We start from the raw sequence: 20,807 nt of genomic DNA on the forward strand, positions 1-20,807 counted from the left end.
GTTAAGGTCACGTGTACACAGTATGGATGTAGGGCTCCATCTAGTCCATGAGTACCACAACCCCAGATCCAGACAGAAGGGGTTTGCTCCTTTACCCAGACTCATTTCCGATGTCAAGCTCTCCTTTGATTATCAAGCACACTAAGCTTTGTTTAAAAACCATAAATGATATTGGAGCTAACAAGTCAGTTTCCAGGTCTCCCTGGATGGAATGGTGATGATGTACTATAAGTCCACGACAGCTAGCATAGGTTAGGAGCAAGACCCTGGCTAAAGAGATGTCCTCCTGAAAGTTACGAATGGCAGCTGGCATAGCAGCCAGAGAACTTTTATCCTGAATACTTAGTCCAAGGTCCTTAGCATCCTGGGCACATTACTCATTTCCTATAGTTCGTGCAGCTTCAGGAATAAGCTTTTCCCTAAATTCCATGGCTGCAAGTTATCCCATCTCCCTTACCCAAAGAACAGCACGGTCTGTGTGCTCACCTCACGACGTCGGGCTTCTGGAGTTACTCTCTGTGGATATTTATCCTTACCCTCTGGCCTCTGAAGATCTGAAGGAAAGCCCATAATTTAATTGTGAATCAGGCTGCTCAACAATGGGTGGGAGCATTCAAATCTTTATGGCTAATGTATACTCCTCACAATGAACCTCGGTACCTGCAGTGCCTCACCATAGAGACACTCGCAAATGGAATTTTGATGATTTAGGACGAGATCTTAGGGAGTTATTAAGTGTCTCCCTCCTAAAAGGGCCATAATCCCCGTATAAAGAAGATAATGAAAAGCACTGTGTTGAAGTTGTATGTTCCTCCAAATTATTAAGACATATTTCCATCCATGGAGTCTGCTGGGCAGTAATCATGAGTGGCCTACAAATGCATCTTGAAGAAGTATCTTCATGATTCAAGATTAAAGCTATTCAACCAGAGAAAGACTCAGAAACAAAAACAAAAAAAAGAAAGAAGAAAGGAAGGGAGGGAGGGAGGGAGGGAGGGAGGGAGGGAGGGAGGGAGGGAGGGAGGGGGGGGGGAGGGAGGGAGGAAGGAAGGAAGGAAGGAAGGAAGGAAGGAAGGAAGGAAGGAAGGAAGGAAGGAAGCAAAGACTCAGCCATTCTTATTGTTTGTAGGAAAAGTGCAGAGAACTCATACGCTCAAGACAAGAACTGCCCCAGCTCTGTTGGGGTGCATTGGAAGTTTCACATTAGGGGTCCTATCCACAGTTTCCACTCTTCAGTGTTTCAAATATATGACAATGGTCAAAAGCCACCATTTCCACAGACTCTGTAGTGGTGCTGGGTGAGCCCTAGTAATACACCATGCCTGTGGGCATAGCAGCAAAGTCCAAACAAAACACATCTTTTCCTACAGCAAGGCCCAGTGACAAACAATAGGAAGAAAGGTCAGAAGACACACAGGACAAAAGGAAACGGCAAAGCAATGTTGCTTGCCTCCTTGTTTCCTAAGTCAGGCCCAGGACAGCCCCACGGGGACCAAAAGTCATCTGGCACGTGTGTATGTCCATCCCTGACTGTTTATGGCTAAAGACCTAGTGCTCAGCCCTCGGGTTTGCTCAGAGATTTACGTTTCTGGACAGTTCTCCTGGCCTCTGCTAACAACCTGCGTGCTTTCCCATCACGAGGCCGGAACTGCCTGTCAGCTCACTTGCATATTCCTTGCAACTCAAGGGAAGGGAAAACCAGAAAAATTCCTATTGCTCTGCTTGAGCCCGACCCATTTCCATTTTCTCAAGCATACGCATTCTGTCTTCCATTGGCAGATATGTTTGTGCACTTCTCTTGAATGCTGAGGAGTTTTTGAGTTTTCTCCTATTCCATTTCTTTATCCCCTCTGGTGGGCAGAAACACAGACTGCTGTGGACATAAAGCCTGAAATCTGTGAAGAATGGTAGATCAAAGAAACTCCCTCAAAGTAACCATGTCTCTAAATATTAGCATCTCTCCAGGGAAAACAAGGTCCATAATAAAAATTTCTTCATGCCCAGGGCACTCAGCAGTTTCGGACTACAGAAATGACTTGTTGATAGGATGATTAAATAACATTTTTCTCCTTACTCAAATTCAGTGTTCTCATCCCTGTTAGAGATGGAGACTCCAGAGTACAGAAAGATCCATTGACTTGTCTGAAGTCATACCTAGAAGTGACTGGCAGATAACTCATGCTAGGTCATCTGAAGCCAAGCCACGCTTACAGTGGCTGTATTGGTTACAAAACACATCGCCAACGTGGGACAAGTGCTGATTCTGTTCGGGGAATTTTGTTCATAAGAATCCAAAGATGAGTAAGTCAGTGTTCCTCAGTTAAAATGGGGCTCGCAAAATACTGATTTTGGTATTTTCAGGGGAGTGTTTGCTTGTTTGATTAATTCATTTATTTTTATTTTATGGAAAAAGGACTCATTATACAGACCACACTGACTTTGAACTCATAATTTTCCTTTTTCAATCTTTTTCTGTTACTTGTTTTCCTATATGGTCAGTTCCACGTTGTGGGTAAAGAACAAAGAAAAGTACTAAGTGGGTACGGATATGTATTTATATGTGCTCAAAAATGTCCACAGGGCAGAAAGATCACAAAACCTTCTCCTTGGGTACATCCATCAATTATCAATTGCCCAAGGGGTCTGAAGTTAATACCAACTTAGTAGGGCAAAAGGATAGGGTGTGTGTGTGTGTGTGTGTGTGTGTGTGTGTGTGTGTATGCCGGGCACACATGTAAGTGCGCGTGCACTAGTAGGCAGTATGCAGTCTGAAAATATTCTGTGAAGGCAATGGTATGGTAGGAACTTGCTCAGAAATGGTCTCCTCGGATTACTGGATGACTATCTCCCAGGAAGGGCAGATTTTTAAAGACGATAGCAAAAGCAGGCACCCACCTTCGTATGGTCTCGGTTACCCTTCTGAGAGCTACAAGAAGTTTCATCACTGTTAGCTCACAGAAGCACACTGGCATCAGGCTGAGGGAAAATCATGCAAATGTCTCTAAAAGAGACACTCCCTACAGCAGACACCATGTAAAGATAAACTGGCGGCATCCATCCACCTACTCCTCCCTCATGTGGGTGCTGGGTTCTCCAGAACAATAGCCAGTGCTCTCAACCACTGAGCCTTTTCTCCAGCCCCCTCAAGTCTCGTCTTAAACACCCAAGATGCAGGGATATTTCGAGTTGGAAAAGGTCAACTGATATAGATGTTAGTGTACATAATGTCCATCCAACTCAAACCTGTGACAGATTCAAAAGATTCCAAATGCCAGTGGAGAGCCCACTATTCTCCCTCCAACTCCAGGGGACCCGACACCCTTAAACAGACACACATGCAGGCAAAACATCAATACACTAAGAAAGGAAGGGAGGGAGGGAGGGAGGGAGGGAGGGAGGGAGGGAGGGAGGGAGGAAAGAAAGAAAGAAAGAAAGAAAGAAAGAAAGAAAGAAAGAAAGAAAGAAAGAAAGAAAGAAAGAAAAAGATGAGACGTGGGAGAATAATGAACTTCCCTCAGAAAGAACTTTATAAGAGAAATGTGCTCCAGACAGAAAGAAGGCAAGAGCTCTACATCGTGAAAAGAGAAGCAGCCCATGAAGGAGCAAGGGCTGTGGAGAGTATGCAAAGGGGGTGGGAAAAGGAGTTTGGCACCTCCCATGTCCAGCACTCTCTAAATGCTTTCTCATATAAATTCGAAGAGTTTTCAAGTTTTCTACTTTACCAAAAGTAAAATTTGGAGCAAGACGTGATTTTTTTTGAACACCTCCCATGTACTAGGCACTATACCAAGTTCTTGAAACCCATCTCATTTAATCCTCACACCAGACTTAAAACACATATGACTACTCTCATTTTACATGCATGTAACTGAGACACAGAGTAATTAAATCACCTGCCCAAGGCCATAGAGACAGAATTAGTTTCAAGTCAGAACCTTCTCCCCCACCCCCCGTACCCGCCGGCCCCCATTTCAATGTTGTACGGTGATATCTGCTCACCCTCTGTGGAGGCTGCTTTCTGTCGCTGTGACAAAAGGCCTGAGAAAATCAATTTAAAGAATACAAAGTTTGACTCATAGTCTCAGAAGTCAGAGTGCTGTGTTGTTGTTTCCAAGCCTGTGATGAGAAAGAACATCCCCCAAGGGAGGGCAGAGCATGACATACAAATGATGCCCACCTCACGATGATCAGGAAGCAGGGAGACAGCAAGGAGTAAAGGCCCTGGAAGAGCATGTTAGCAAGGGCCTAACTTCCTCCAGTTAGGCCTCACCTACTAAGTGTTCTACCTCTCAGGCTACACAGGCTAGCATCCAAGCCTTCAATACATGGCCTCTGGGCCCAGCCTATAACAGCCTTCATGTTATGTTTTGGTTTCCCACATCATCCAATGTCTTCTGCTTGTAGAGTGTGAAACTTAGTTGCTTTCCAGACTATTCCATACCCATCTCCTAGATAAGGCTCTAAAGTACTACAGAGTAACTATGTTTAAAAAAAAATATAAGTCCTCAAAACCCAAAAAAGAATCCAGGTGAAACTGTAACTGTGCACATTCCCCAAACTTACCTTTGTAACTGAGAATAACTCTCATTCTCAATACTCACTAGCAGGGTTGAAGACTTGGCTCAATGGTAGAGCATCTGCCTAGCAAGCCCAAGGCCATGGGTTTGGTCCCCACCCAATGCCGGAAAAAAAAAAGAAAAGAAAACCTCAATATTCACTAGCAATGAGCCACCCAGCTGTGGAGGCCCAACAATGTGGGCAGAAAAACAGACAGGCAAAGAAAAAGAAGAATGTAGCCAAGCCCCAAGGAAAACATGTTAACATCCGGAACCAATTCACCCGCACAGGCTAGGGAGCATTACACCCAGATCTCCATAACACCCCGCGTCACTCCAGCCCTATACACACACACACACACACACACACACGCACGCACACGCACACGCACACATGCGCACACACACACGCATATATACATGTGCATAAGCCAAGCTTCATCTGTTATCTTCTCATACTGGCTGTGCATATCCCAGAAGCCCCTTCAGCAGTACCTGCCACCCAGTCAGAATATCACAGAACCTTAAATCTCTGTGACGTCACACTCTAATGTGTAATGGACAGATGCACCAGATGGCATCTAAATGCTCCCTAGATTTCAGCCAGTTCTGCAGCTAGTGCTCTGAATGCTGGAGGGGAGGTGAAAAGACAAAAGGGCCATAGCCAGGCTAGCGGCACATCTTGAAGGATCTCTGTTTCTGCTGGATCTCAATGATGAGATCCAGAAAAGCAGCAAGACTGTAGCATTCACCTCTTCATTTACACAGATTTCGAGAAATTTACAGATTTCGAGAATCTGTGCATTCCTTGGGAAAGGAAGTAGACCCAGAGAGTCACATGCTTCTGTTGCTGAAAGAGCGGCTCGGCTCGAACCCCCTCAGTTAGCTGCCTATGTAGAGTAGGGCTGGCAGTGGGAGAGAACGAGGCGGCAAAACGGAGATGGACTTGACATCATACCCATTTCAGCTTGTAAAAGCCACTTTTCTCTCCCCAGAAACAGCAGACAGGAATATAACAGACTGTACAATTAAACAACCCCAAAAATGCATTAATGGTAAAAATCTATACATGGAAATCAGGGAGGTAAGTGGGTGTAGATTTTCTCCAAATCCCTGTTGGAGACATCTGACTCTAAGAGAGGAAGGTTACATAGAGTGGGAGGGAAAGTGATGGAGAGACAGTGAACAGGTGGAGAGAGAGAGAGAGAGAGAGAGAGAGGAGAGAGAGAGAGAGAGAGAGAGAGAGAGAGAGAGAGAGAGAGAGAGAGGAGAAAGAAACTTTGTGATAAGTCCTTTCTTGCTGGCATCTCATCCAGTTATAGCGGGGCAGGAGAAAATGGAGTGTGAATGTAAGTGTTTATCAGGATGACAGATCCCTGCAAGTAGCAGACCCTGTAGCAAACAAGGCTGCTCCAAATAGAGCTGTTACAAACAAATGAATCAGAGCAGCCACTGAGAGGTTAAAGCCCTGACTGGAAGAGTGGGTGTACTTGCAGTGGGCCCTCAAGGCAGTTTCCTAATCCTCAGGCATTAAAAAGAAGCCACTGTGGAAATCAGAATCTCTTCCTTTGTAAATTCAATCCATGGCAAAGGGATTTCAGCTGTGATTGCTGAGTTTGAGAAAATCAACAGTACTTAGGATCGCAGGAATTGCCTGTCGCTGCAACTGATACCTTCCTAAGCTGTTCCATTTTGAATCAATTACCAATAAGACTCCATCCACCCCATTGTGAGTGGAGACAGGGAATGGGTAAAACAGAGCCCTTAGTTGTCCCTGAATTTCACTGTAGGGGAGGGGATTTAGGATGAGGAGGCTTTAGGTCGAGTTCAATATGGAGCCACTATCCTTCGGACTTGAGATTTCTGTTCCTTACAGCCAAAAAGAAAAAGAAGAAAAAAGAAAAGGAAAGGAAAGGAAAGGAAAGAAAAAGGAAGGACGGATGGAAGGACGGAAGGAAGGAACCAAAGAAAAGAAAAAGGAAGGAAGGAGGGAGGGAGGGAGGGAGAGAAGGAAGGAAGGAAGGAACCAAAGAAAAGAAAAAGGAAGGAAGAAAGGAGGGAGGGAGGGAGGGAGGGAAGGAAGGAAGGAAGAAAGGAAGAAAGGAAGGAAGGACGGACGGAAGGAAGGAACCAAAGAAAAGAAAAAGGAAGGAAGGAGGGAGGGAGGGAGGGAGAGAAGGAAGGAAGGAAGGAACCAAAGAAAAGAAAAAGGAAGGAAGAAAGGAGGGAGGGAGGGAGGGAGGGAGGGAGGGAGGGAGGGAGGGAGGGAAGGAAGGAAGGAAGGAAGGAAGGAAGGAAGGAAGGAAGGAAAAAAGAAAGGAAGGAAGGACGGACGGAAGGAAGGAACCAAAGAAAAGAAAAAGGAAGGAAGGAAGGACGGACGGAAGGAAGGAAGGAAGGAACCAAAGAAAAGAAAAAGGAAGGAAGAAAGGAGAGAGGGAGGGAGGGAGGGAGGGAGGGAGGGAGGGAGGGAGGGAAGGAAGGAAGGAAGGAAGGAAGGAAGGAAGGAAGGAAGAAAGAAAGGAAGAAAGGAAGGAAGGAAGGAACAAGAACACAGTGTGAAGGCTGACCATGTCTCATTCCAGAGATCATGACTTAGAAACCCCACTGACCCTTCTGCCACTGCCCTCTAGAGTGGGTACCATTATAGCCACCTGAAGACAGAAGGGACTAACAACAACAAAAGCACAGAGACCTAAAATGTAAATAAGCCCTTACTACGATTAATGATCTGTTTGGGGTATAGCAGGCAGCAAGGTCAGAATGCTTTCCCCAAGCAGTCAAGAATAATCTCCAGAGAGTAGTGGGCAAGGATGCTGGCAGTCGACACAGCAAGGTTCAGAATCTAGCCAGACAGGTTTGGGTAAACTGGAGTTGTATGGTTGTAGCTATGATATTTAATCATTTGAGCCTTAATTTCCTGGTCTGCACAATGGAGATACAATTATCTTTCTCTGAGGTGTAAGTGTAGCAAGTGAGTGATTAAGGCCTCAATAGGTTCTTGAGTGTTTAGAAGCACTTGCTGCTCTTGCAGAGGACCTGGGTTCCATTCACAGCACACACATGAGCCACACAGGACCCCTTGTAACTCCAGCTCTGGGAAATCTGATACTCTTTTCTGGTCTCTGAGGGCTCCTGCCTGTATGCGTGCATGCACACACAGACACACACACAGACATACACACACATAAACTTATAAAAAATATTTAGAGAGAATGAACAAACCGTCTGACTTGAAAAGACTTTCAAAGACCTGACTTGTCTACAGTGCCAGGGCCCGAGAGCTTGTCGTGAAAGGACCTAGGCTGCCTGAAAAGACTCAGAAAGGCTTCACTCCTCTGTCCCTCTTCCTCAGAGAAGCTGCCTTCTCCCTTCACTGCCAGGAAACAAGATAGGAAGAAGGTTTAGGGTGCCACAACATTAAAAACAAAAAGAGCAAATTGTGAGCTTCTAACATCTGGAAGCAAGAAAAACAGGCAAAAGGGGCCATCAGATGTGGGTCCAATCTGGGCCCCCACTGCCTCTCTTTTAAAAGATCCCCAAGCTCTTTCCCTCCTCACACTTGCAGGTTTTCCTTTAAGCTAAGGTCGTGGTACTGGAGACATGGTTCAGCATTTAAAAGTGCTGGCTGCCCTCCCAGAGGTCTAGGGTTTGAAACCCAGTGCCCACAAAGTAGCTCACAACTGCCTGTAAATCTGGTTCCAGGTGATCCAATGGGCTCTTCTGGCCTCTATGGGCTCTGCACACATGTGGTGCACAGACATACATGCAGGCAAAACACCCATACACATAAAATAAAAGTAAATGAATCTCTAAGTGATCCCTTCAACTTATCTCTTAACCCCTTCCTCACCACCTCTTCCTCCTCCACCTCTCCTCTCTTCTCTCCCTCCCCCGCCCCGCCACTCACACACCTGTCCTACCTCTAATTTCTTAACCAAATAGCACAGTAATCCTAAACTACTGTGCCCTCAACTAATTATTGCAGCCCTGGGGGTCCGTCAGAGTCTGTTTTTACAAAGAAATAGTCAGTCTTCCGATCTCCTGTCAAGCCAGGGTTAACCATCTAAAAACCCTGGGCTGCAGAGAGACACCAGATAGAGAGCTCTGGTGTCCGTCTGTCTCTCTGCCTCCAGACATACTGCTCTGCCCCAGGAACTGAGGTCTTAGAAGAGCCGGTAAGTTTGAGTGGTGCACTCCAGTCGTACCTCCCACCTACCCACCATTCCCTCCTGCTGCAGGGCAGCATGGATCTCCATGGACATCTCCACTTTCTCCCTTTGCACTCATCGGCTTCTGGATTTTTGTCTCAGTGGATTACTGAGTAGCTCAGTTCTACTTACGTAATTTACCATATATACTCGGACCCTGTGCTGCTTCCAATCAGAGGCTATAAATGGGTGAGGAACCCGCTCTTACAAAAAAAAATTTAAGGAAATGTACCCTGTCTGCTTGTAGATTACAATGTTCAGCCATTGCCAACTCATGTGGAAAGAATGGCAGACGTTGAGATACATCTTTTCTTCCTGTAGGTGTACCGTCTCAGCTGATCCTAGTAACAACCATCGGATGACCACATTTATTGCTGCTGTTCCACAGATGCACACACTCCTGTCAAAGGACATTAAGGGGCCCATACATTTAAGAAGGGTTAGAACCAGAGCTCTAGAGCAAGCAATGTGACCCCAAGCATCTGAGCTTAGAACCAGGATCCTGCGTAACTGATGCAGTCACTACACCAGAAATAATAACACAGGACTGGAGAGATGGCTCAACAGTTAAGAGCACTGGCTGCTCTTCCAGAGGACCCAGGTTCAATCCCTAGCAACCACTTGGTGACTCACAACCTTGAATAATGAACTCTGATGCCCTCTCTGGCATGCAGGTGTACAAGCAGACAGAGCTCTTTTTTTTTTTTTGGTTTTTTTTTTTTTTTTTTTTTTTTGGTTTTTCGAGACAGGAGTTTCTCTGTGGTTTTGGAGCCTGTCCTGGAACTAGCTCTTGTAAACCAGGCTGGTCTCGAACTCACAGAGATCCGCCTGCCTCTGCCTCCCGAGTGCTGGGATTAAAGGCGTGTGCCACCACCGCCCGACAGAGCTCTTGTATACATAAATAAATCAGTCTCTTTTTTAAAAAAGAAATAACACAGTAAGAGTAACTCTGTTTTCATATATGTACTTGCTGCATATAAATAATTAGAATGTGTGTCTGTGTGTGTATATATGTATGTGTATATATGTGGGTATGTATATATGTGTGTATATATGTATATATACATAAAACTTTAAATATCAGCACAATGGCTGACACGTTACACATCCAATGAATGCTGCTATTTATTATCATTGTATTGGGCTATGATTATCATTGTAATTTTATCATTTCCTAAATGCTAAGCTCTCAAAAAAAAAAAACAAAAGCAATGAAATCAAGGCCCTTCTCCTTTAGCAATTTCTAGAACAGTAATGGGTCAAGGGGAAATAATAAAATTTGCATATCCCAGGATTATAGGAGTCCAAACAGGGTCTGTGCAAAATGAGGTCCTAGATGAGGGTGGGAAGCCAGCCCTGGGGTGCAGACATCTGCAAGGAAGAGGGATCTCCCCAGGCTGCTAGGTGTGTGCTGGGCCCGGTTTCTGCCGCTGACCCTGCCCTCAAGTTCAGCGGCTATGAATAGAGGTCTTGAATGCTAAGCTGTCTTCTGATCTATCTTGTTGACAAGCCTTTTGCCTGTTACTAAGTCATCCTTTTAGCATTCTTACATCCCTGCCAGAGCAAGATCTCAGCTTAGCAGGCGAGACATGGAAAAGAGTTACTAGCGCTCTCGGGCAGGCTCAAGCGGTGTCAGAGGGCAAGCAGTTTCCCCCATTTCGATTCACCAGTGATGCATTGCTTTTCTCAGTCTTTATTTTTCAGATCCTTAGTTTTTATGATTGTTTCTGGGAAGTGAATGATACATCGTCAAAGCACGAATAGTTCGTGTTTCCTTTCCCATTCACCAGTGCCCTAGAGCCCTTGCTGGACTTTTTCATTTAGGCATCAAACACACAGGACTGGAAATCACCGATCTCTGATTTCTGAACATGTGATATTAATATAATATAATTTCAAGAGCTGCATGAAAGCACCTAATTTTAGCTCTAAATGTTTTTGACCTTAGCTGCAACGTTCCACAAGTGCAGTAAAATTTCTCTCATTCCAGTGGTGTAAAGGGCAGGTCAAGTATTGGCCAAGGTGCATTAGGAGAAAGTGTTAATATTCAAAACAAAAGCTAACCGGGGGCTGTGGAATCTTGAAGCTAAATGGGCTTCATGTTTCATTTGAAACTGGCTCTCTCATCTCACAAGCCAGAAACCAAGGCCTCACTAGCCGCTATGAAACAGTTTTAAAACTTTCTTTCAACATTAATGTGTCTGCTTTTATACCGTATTTCACCATTAGTACCAAAGCCAGCACTAGAATTTAAGCCTCCTGCTTTAAGTGGGTCCCACCTTCTTCCTACTGAAACACAGGGACATAGAATGGAATATGGAAACTGTGTGTAAGGCTTTTGCAGAGTCACAAACAACATCCTTACTTGGGTTTCTGAACCCTCTGGTCCTTTTGTCTTCGATCCATATTGCTCCGCCATCTTCCCTATACATCTAAATTTCAAACTAAACCTTTTCCCCCCCTCTAAATGCTTTATAAACACAACCCTTCGGGCTGTACCATTAACAACATCAACAAAAACAAATCAAAAAGATTCTGAGTTGAAAAATGTTGAATTCAGGGAAAGTATCGCTATGTACACAGTTACCAGTTCATAATGCTCTGCCCCTTCCCACGGAGAAGACCAGTTGTGTTTTTTAGGACACAGTCAAGCTACAAAACTCTAGGCTTAGGTCCAGGCCATGCGGGTCAACTTTGTAAAGTTGAGGAGGTTCTCTTTTAAGAAAGTCACTACTTCTGTGTGCACCATCATCCCAAGAACAGCTGAAGGACAGTCATTTTCAGGCCCCTCTGTCCGCAGGGGGCGACGCAGGGTCCTGAAAGGACTCTACCGTAGGCAGGCAACATAACCAACAATATGCTTTTCTTCCGTTTTAACAGACTGGCTACAATATTTACTGACCCTAGAATCACCCATTTGGAAATGGTTAAGGATTAAAAGTTCTTCAGGCCGAGGGACTCGTGGTTTCTAATTGCTAATGTTTGAAGTCAGTTTGATTCCTCGGAAATTTGTTCAGCCTGATGAAAGCAAAACTCAAACTCCCCTCAGGGCGTGAGGTGTAAGATCTTTGGGTTCCGTTGTTTTTCTTTCGTTGTTTGGGGGGAGTCTGATTGTTTTTGAGGGATGGCTTCTCCCAAGCCTTCCCGGGTTACCCGAGAGCCCTCTCACTTCTCCAGGACGTAATTAGAGAGACAACGCGCAAGACCCATCTCTGGAGACCGGACTCAGGACTCCACAGTTTCAAAGACTCAGAGCTGCTCCCCCTTACCCTACCCTCCATCCCCCACACCCGGTGCCTGCTGCCCTGGCCCGTCAGGCCAGGATGGGAGCTCAGCCGGCCCAGAGCTGTGCAAGGGTCTCCCGCGCGATCTCCAACTCTCTGCACAGCCCGGCCGATTGCGACTGGGCCGGTGTGACCTGACCGACGCGGCCACTGCACGCTTGTGAAGGTCACCCGAACTACGGATTCACCGGGAAGGATCCAATCCAGTTCCTTCCCTGGTGAAATGTCAGCTGCAATTCCTTGAGAGGCTCGAAAGACTGCCGTTTTCCCAGTGACAGGGAGGCTGGGGCGTCGACGCGAGGCGCGAAAAAGCAGAGAGCAAGATTAACTGTCCCCATTCGTAGGTGAGGTCTTTTCCTTATGCTGGGGGGGGGGGGGCAGGGAACAGCAGAGAGAGCCGCAGGCTACGCAATTCAGGAAACGTGTCTAGTTACTACACAGACCGCTCCCGGGCTCCCACTAACATAAGGACCACTGAGGACGTGTTTATTTTCAGGTTTTTGTTTCTTGTTTTGTTTTGTTTTGGAGACAGTGTCTCACTATGCAGCTCTGGCTGGCCAGAACTCTTAAAGAACGTGCTGACCTTGAGCTCATATAGGTTTGACTGCCTCTGCTTCCTGATTACTGGGATGGAAAAGGAATATCCCCATGCTGATAGATCCAGGAGTTTATGCGCTTGTTTCTTACAGTTTCATCCTATAAAGTTTGAGGCAGTTTTCGGCACCCATCTTATCTAAACCTTTGCAACTATGTGGGGCTAAAGAGAGAGAAGGGAAGAAAGAGGAGAGGGAAAGAAAGAAAGAAGAGAAAGAAAGAAAAATAGAAGACAATTAGGGGATATATTTCTACATGTGTTTCATATGTTCCTAAATTAATTTTCCCAATTTGCACTGCTTATCTCAACTCTATAAAATATAATTATTATCTACACTTCTCCTATTCCACTTACTTCCTACTTGGGTAGGGGGATGATATTACTGTTTAGAATTGAAAGTAACATTCTGGCCATACAAACTAAAACCAGCATTAGCCACAAAATTAAACGACTGAGGGAGAAAACTTGCTGCCAGCGCCTGATATTTAATCAACTTTATATAATTTCATTTTTCTGATATTTCTCCTAGAATTTGTTCAAAATCGTTCGGTGGGTCTGAGAAATAAATGAAAATAGTCCGTATCTAGAAGTTTCAAATCTCAAATTCTCTAGACTTTAAAGTATAGATAAAATTGATTTTAAAAAAAACTTTTCTTTCTCAAATAATGTATTCCTAATCTTTTAAACTGGCTATAACCTAAACTCACTCTCTCTCTCTCTCTCTCTCTCTCTCTCTCTCTCTCTCTCACACACACACACACACACACACACACACGTGTGTGCACGCGCACACATGCACATACACACTGAGGGGGGCAGAGAGAGGGGGGAACTTCTTTCCCTGAAATATCTGTATCCCACCATTCACGTATGTTTCTGAGGTTGGCTGTGGTCATAGACTGCACAGGGTGCCATGGTTTTTGCATGCATAAACTTGTACTAATTCTTTTTTTACACCTTTACAAAGGCCAAAGCTGGATAGCAGTTTGTTTGTTCATTTGTTTTAATACAGCATCCATGTAGAGATTGCCTGTTTCCACTTCTGGTATCAAAAGCTTCTTAGCAGTTTGTACTCAACAAAACACCCAGCCTCGACGCGAGGCCATTAGTGGTGCTGAATAAGCTTTGATTAGTCCTCTCCAGTTGCTTAAGTCCCCCACTTCTTCCATTTCACAGCAGGTCCTCCCCTCCAAGTCTCATTTTCCACCCGGATGCTTGGAGCAAGGGCCTCACTTAAATTAACTAATGATTATCTTTCCCCAAAGAAGTGTAAACAGACCTGATTTATAAATTTGCTAATTGCTGTTCCCGGTGCAGACCCGGGGAGTATCTCAATCATGTGCATATAAAAGTCCAGGCTTCCTAGAAACCAGAAAAGACAGAGTCAAAATAAACCCTGTGCATGAGAGGACCGAAGAGATTTCACAGTCCACAACTGCCTGTTTTGCCCTTCTTTTGCAAAAGTCAAAATTTAAGTCTTAGGTGGAAGGGTGAGTTCGGGAATATGTAGTTGGCTTTTGAAAGCAAGAAAGAACCAGCTCCTTTCAGGACCCTCGTCAGAAGGATCTCTGCATTTCCAATACAGAGAAAGGAAAGTGACATACACACATTTTTTAAGTAACTTCATTTGTTCTAAGTATAAGAACAGAGTTCTAGCGGGGTTCGTGATTAAAACCGCCAGAATTTGTCTCTCATATTGATATTGTAATCTTCTGCTAACAGACTGTCTGTGATGGATCTGGCATAGGGCGTTTTAGCGACAGCAATGAATGTCATCGGGTAGGTTTGAGCAAACAGCAATGAGGTCTTCTGCACCGGGCTGCATCTATCTGTTTTGTCCTTCTCTCTGCGTCTGTCTAGTTCGACAGGTGGGGTTAAAGATGAAGGGTTTCTGTTAGGTTTGTGGCCCTACGCAAAGAAACTGTATGGAGAAAAAGGAAGTACACCTCTCCAATATTCTGAGTTGTCTTGGGTTGACCCTCAGATTAAGCATTTTAGACCACTGTTCACTCGCTCCACACAGACCGTATGTATTAAAGATAGTTTACACTAACAATTTTCTTTCATAATTAAAATTTTACATCTTTGGGGCTTATTGATACGAGGATACATGGGGTGTAAGAAAAACGTCATGGGGTGTATATCAGTTTAATTTCTGCCTGAATTCCAATCCAAGAAATTTCTTTCCTCTTCCTTACATTAACGTCACCCTATGAACTTTTCTTTATGGGAATTTCATCTACAAAATCAGTAAACCTAAAATGGCTAGCTGTGAACTCCAAAGCATTGCTCAACGAGAAATGTAAGAAACCCGGCGATGGAGAAGGGGGGGGGGATAGAATTCAGAGTTTCAAAGCCCCTAGGTTGTGCGCGGATTTGCATAGGATGCCTTTGTCTGTCATTGGGTTTGTTCTGGACGCGGGACATGGAGGGGGGGGGGAGTCTGAGGTGCCCTGCGGACCTTGGGCTAGAGGTGTTTGAATGAGCCTTCCGAACTCCGTGGCGGCATAGTGAAAGTGCTGTGCAGTCCTGAGCCTAGTTAGTGGACTACTGACTCGGTGGGGCTAACAGCTAAGGAATTAGCCGCAGCAAGGTTCACTGGACCGCCAGTCACAGGAAACTCTGGTCATCTAAATTTCCCCATTCCCTGGCCTCTCGGCGGCAGTCTAGCTGTTTACTGTTGTTATTTCTTTGGGACCGACTGAGTTAGGATTACTTTCCTCCTACCCGCCACCCCCATCGTTTCTCCCACCGCTGGGACTTTACGTAGCGTCTGCAAAACCAAGTCCCATTGCATAGGAGCAAATGATGAGTCGTGCTCTCCTAGCCCCGCGCATCCACAGACCACAGTCAGTATCTGACCCGCGTTCGGAAACGCACTCTTGGCCTTCATTTCTCCAGTGAACAATCTCCAATCAATGACAAATTCGCTTCTTACCTCCTCCTTTGCTTCTTCACAAAAGATCACTTACCAAAGCGGGTAGCCTCTGAGGAAGACCGTATGGACGGCAATTTTCCAAGGCCCACTTAATTCCTTGTCTGGTGCCTACCGCACCCTGGATGCCCGCTTGTGTGTCAGGGGCAGCGCACTCAGTGCAGCACGGAGAAGTTACAGTCCTGTGGGCAGGCCCCTACCCCAGGCAGACCCTCAACAGCTGCGTAGGGTTCTTCACATCTTACCCCTGGCATCTAAACCCATCTTGGGTCTTGGCTGATGCTAGACATTAATATTCTTTGCGCTGACATCCAACTCATCCCTCTGTATCCGTTTCTTAAACGTCAGTGCAGAGTCACTTCCTCCCTTTCACCCCATTTCCCTATTGGGAATGGGGTGGGTAACGTCAGGATTGAAATCCCCGTTTTGTTCTGAGCAAACAAACAATACACTGGTAGATTAATGAATGTGACCAGTTAGTCTCAGTGCTAACTCGGAGGAAGCTAGGAAGGAAGTGCTTGCTCTAGGGCAGCGGAGGTTCCTGCTTGGGCTTTTCCCTTGTCTAGTTTTACCAGGGTTTGCGCGCATGGGTGCAAACGAAAATGTTAAGAAATTCTGCTTATGCACGAGTGTGCGGAGTGTCAATCCGCCTGTACCTGCCTGTACCTGCCCAGCCGCAAGGGATGCCACCTCCCTAGGCCCGTAGAACCCGGGCTGGCCGCAAGGCCTTCGGCCTGCAGGCTGAAAAACGGGGAAATTCCTTCCCAGAAGGTTTGAATTATTTCGCTCCGCAGGAGACCGGGCCTTGGCCGCTCTCTGCTGAAGATTCGGGCGGGAAATGTCTAAGCCAGACGTAGGGGGGTGGGGAAGAACCAGTTGAGCGTCGGAGGGGTCCCGAGCACCGAGGGCGCCGCCGAGCGCCCGAAATACATTTTCAAGGCCGCAGCCACAGCAGCTGTTCAGCTGATCCTGGGTGAAAGTTTCCTCTGTTGAACTTAGCCAGAGGCCAGGGCCTTGAGACTCCCTCTTGCCGGTGGCCTCTACGCCCTACGTCCCAGCGTCTTCTCCAAAAGACAGGGAGCGCGGGAGCGAGTGCCAACCGGAGACTAAGGCAGGAGTCTGAACAGAAGCCCCGCAGGCCTAGAGATTTGGGAGACTGTGGGGCATTGGTTGGAAGTTTTTGAAATAAATATTGCGTCCTCTGACCAGTGAGTTGCCTGCAGAGGGAAGGCCTTGACTGGCTGGTCACCCGCTGCTACAGGTTTGCGCCTCAGACTTGGGGTGCTCAGGCGCTAACTAAAGCCAACTTTGTCCAGACCCGGAAAGAAACTCTGGTTGTGAAAAAGCAAACGGCCGGCGACTCTGGGAATTAAAGTTTGCTTTACAGTTTAACTTTACCAGTTCAAGTTGTTTGAGGGTCCTGATGGTTTCAGGTCGGGTAGGGCTGATCGAAAATAGTTGAATTAGTTCAAAGAGAAGACGGTGAGAACAACGAAGCTGGCTTCTTTGGCCCGATGAGTATTTGATCAGGCTCCAGGCCCGAGGCAATTTTGGTTTTATTTTGTATTTATTTTCTCCCTTTGCCTAGGACTAGCAACCAACACAGCAACCTCTCCCGCCCAAATCGAGAAAAGACAAATTATGGAACCCAGTAGGAGAAAGACACTGCTTTGAACAGGGTGGGTCAGTCGCCTAAGCAATTCCTCTATACATGTTTCTAAACGTGGCCTTTTGCGGGGGTCAGGGTACTATACTAGAGGAGAAAACAAAACTACAAGGCCCCCAATTTCTGCTCACAATATCTACAATTGGGTCCAGAGTGGGCAGCTATGACACCAGGGCTCAACATCAAGGGGACCTTTTTCCTGAAGGGTGATTTCTCACTCCAAGTCTAGAGAAGAAGACGCCTTTAAGCCTTTGCCAGAGCTCCAACCTGAGGGCCCTGTCTTCCCAAGGCCATGCTGGGATTTTGTATTCCCGCTCCTGAAACCTTTCCCATAGAAACAGTTCCCTGTTTTCGAACTCCAATGTACCCTTTGCCTTTTTCAACAAGTGATAAAATAATGGGACAGATAAACTGAACTGTGTTTTGTAAGGTTTGCTCTATACTGCATCTTTGTCAGGCAGGGACTATGGACTACTAAACAAACTTTTAGAGACTGGCTCCCCATGCTTATGCCTGTGTCTGGTATAGTCTCTTTTGCAGATCCCCTCTCCTTGCTCGCCTCACTTCCGGCTAAGAAGGATGGCAGGAGGGGAAAGTTGTGAAACTATGCCCATGCTTTTGACCCCACATGTTGGCCCTTTTGAACAAAAGACCCTGGACACACTTCCAGCAACCTAGATTCTCCCCCAGGGAAAAGCTCCTTTGACAAGACATCAGTCTTGCTAAGTAGAATAATTTCTCCCTTCTCCACTGTTGGGGAAATAAAATAAAAGTGACTCCCAAATCGAAAGTTGTCAGAAGGCCTGAAACATATTCCACTAACTGTACCGATGCCTTAGCGAAATTCTCAGAACAGATCATTTCTGAGAGGAAACGGGCTCTCGCGAAAGAAGGGGCGCACATTAGCCATGCGTTCCATCCTATATTGCCCACGCAGAGGTCCGAGTGGACCTGTCCCCTCTCCCAAAGAGAGAAAGTCGTGAATGGACAAAATAAATCTCCTTTTAATTTTCTTTTCATCGACTAATAAAAATAATTCCCCAGCACTAACGCGAAATTCCGTAACGGGCTGCAAGAACACGGAGACTCTCTAAAGCTCTGTCTCCGCGGGTCCCAGGCTAATCGCGTTATTATTAGCCTCCGGAGCGTGGAAACTGAACTGTCAGAGCCGAAAGAGAAAATGTAAGAGACAGCTGTCCCTCTTCGGGCTTTGGCCAGCTTTTAGGCCAGGATCTCCAAGTTCTCCAGCCTACTGGCTTCTCCCATCCCTGTGTGGGTGGTTGCCCTACTCCACCTCCCCTCCCCCAAGCCTTAGGAGCTGGGTCTGCTACTTCTGGATTTTAGCTGGTACAAAGGGACACCTCCTGCACGGTTTTAGAAGTCTGGACTGAAAATACTATTTGCTCTCAAGCCGCTAAACCAAGTTGTGACTGTTGTGTTCGTGTGCTGTGAATACAGGATTCTGACAACAGCTGTTCCCCCAGGCCGGTTTGCACTGTTGAAATCTTGGCACTTAATAGAAAATGTGAGGCTGTTTTCCCCCTGCTAGGGTTTGTTAAAATACACACATTGACATCCGCCTTGAGTTTTAACTGTTACGTGTATATTGTATGTGTATGATACGGATAGATCCAAGACAAATTAGTTAAAACATTCACCCACCCAAATACAGAAATGAGGGCCCTGAATAAAGACCTAAGTTTCAGGATATAGCGTCTAATATGTCTCCAGTGAGACAGAAATACAGTTATTCTCCGCCATCTAAATCTTAGTTGGGAGAGAAACTAAATGAGAAAAACGGAGCATTTCCCACGACCACGGTAAGGGCTTCACAGGCCAGCACCCGGGAGCTCTCAGAAGCAAGTCTCAAATCAACTGGGCTCTTTCTCTAGTGTCTTTGACTGCGCTCTTCCGAACCCAGGGACCCTTAGCCCTTCAGAGTGGGCGCCTCAAAATGCTGCTTGTTCTCTGCTACAAGAGAAGGGAACGAATGCAAGAAGGCCTGCTTGAAATTGGCTATTAGAATGCAAGGCTCGGGCCAGCCCCCCAAATTGGTTCCGGCGAATTTAGGGAGGCTCAAGTTATTTATGCCAAGAAAAAGAAACCCACGTCGGAGCGAGGCAGGGAGTCAGCGGGCCGGGCCTCTCTCCACACGCGGGCATATCATTTGGTATCCCTTCTCCACCCGCCTCCCCTAGTCCGATCTCACACACTCACCCGGGTGGGGCTCCAGGCCGTGGGTCGCCGGGTCGTCTGTGTCTCCGAGTGGGCCTGCGGGACTCAGCGCCTCCATGGACAGGTCCAGCCCTTTCTCCTCCCAGTCTCGCAGCTTCCGCTTTTTATTTGAGCCGATCAAGGCTTCAACGGAGAAGGCATGTGCTCTGGAGCTCAGGGCGACTGCAGATCTTCTCCTTTCACTCATTTTAGCCGCCCGCACTCGGGTCCCCTCTCGCCCGCGCTCTACTGAGCTGGCAGCCCAGCGGCCGCACGCTCGGAGCGCTTGCCGGGCCCGGCCCTGAAGAGGCGGCGGCGCCGCGGCCGAAGCTGGGGCGGCGGCTCCGCGGGTGATCTGCGCCCTCCCTCCGTGTCCTCCCCCGCCCTCGACCGCCGGATCAGACCGGTGCCCCCAGCTACCCCAGATTCTAGGAACGAGCGCCAGGAACGCCGCCCGCTCGCTGCATGAGCGCTGAGTCCAGTTTCCCACCCACCCGGGCAGGCGCTCACAAGCCTTGCAGACTGGATTTCATCTTTCTTTCTTTTTTCTTTCTTTCTGTCTTTTTTTAAAAAATCTCTCCTCCCTTTTTCTTTTTCTCCTCCCTCTCCCCCCTTCCCCTCTCGGTCTTCCCGTCCTTCCCCTGTTCCAAACTTCAGGGAAAGTTTTTTCCCCCCTGAATTCCTCTCTTCCTGAGGAACAGGGGGTAGGCAGTGAGCTCCTGTCCGAGGGGTGAGGGAGAAGGGAGGGGGGAGGAAGAAAAAGACAGAGGGGAGGGAAAGCCAGCCCCCAACCAATGGCAAGAAGGGAACAAGAGAAACCTCGAGAGCTCCGGCCAATGAGGAGAAGGGAGAGACTGAGGCTGGGGCCAAGGCTGAGCGCTGGCCATCCCTAGGATGCTTCCCTGCCAACTTTAACCCCTGGCTTCCCGGTGCCCGACCCGTTTCTTCGGGGGGGGGGGCAGGGAAGGGCAGTCGGAACAGCTGAAAGTCAAACTGATCTTTGTCTTTATAGACTCGACCAAATTGCAAATCCAGATTACAAACCCTTACGTTTTCCTTCCAAATTCTCTGCGTCTAATAGACCTGGCTACTCATAATCAATTTAGATGCAAATCTGCAAAGTTGGTGCTGTGACAAAATGCTAACCTGCCCCCACTCCAACAAAACAAAACAAACAAACAAAAAAAGACAGAGTAGGTTTCTGATCACGTCACCCTTGCCCCCCAGGGGTTTTGAGATCTGCCCAAATTTCTCCACACAGGTTATGGCTCTGTTCCCCATCAATGTTTTCTGAGCGGGTCTGGTTAAGGCAAAACGAAACAAACAGAGAAGTCCTGTTGCCATCC

General features: G+C 46.8%; 1 protein-coding gene across 1 annotated transcript in view; it reads right to left on the bottom strand.

Moving 5' to 3' along the window:
• Tbx15 (T-box transcription factor 15) overlaps positions 1-20,169 on the bottom strand; it is a 100,716-nt gene extending 80,547 nt beyond the window's left edge. The window contains exon 1 of the mRNA XM_075981799.1: positions 19,465-20,169. Coding sequence (XP_075837914.1) covers positions 19,465-19,669 — 205 coding nt within the window. The 5' untranslated portion in view covers positions 19,670-20,169. The remainder of the gene's footprint in view (positions 1-19,464) is intronic.
• Between the last annotated feature and the right edge of the window lie 638 nt (positions 20,170-20,807).

The sequence above is a fragment of the Microtus pennsylvanicus genome, chromosome 7, assembly GCF_037038515.1.
Source record: "Microtus pennsylvanicus isolate mMicPen1 chromosome 7, mMicPen1.hap1, whole genome shotgun sequence".
In the NCBI taxonomy this organism is placed as follows: Eukaryota; Metazoa; Chordata; class Mammalia; order Rodentia; family Cricetidae; genus Microtus; species Microtus pennsylvanicus.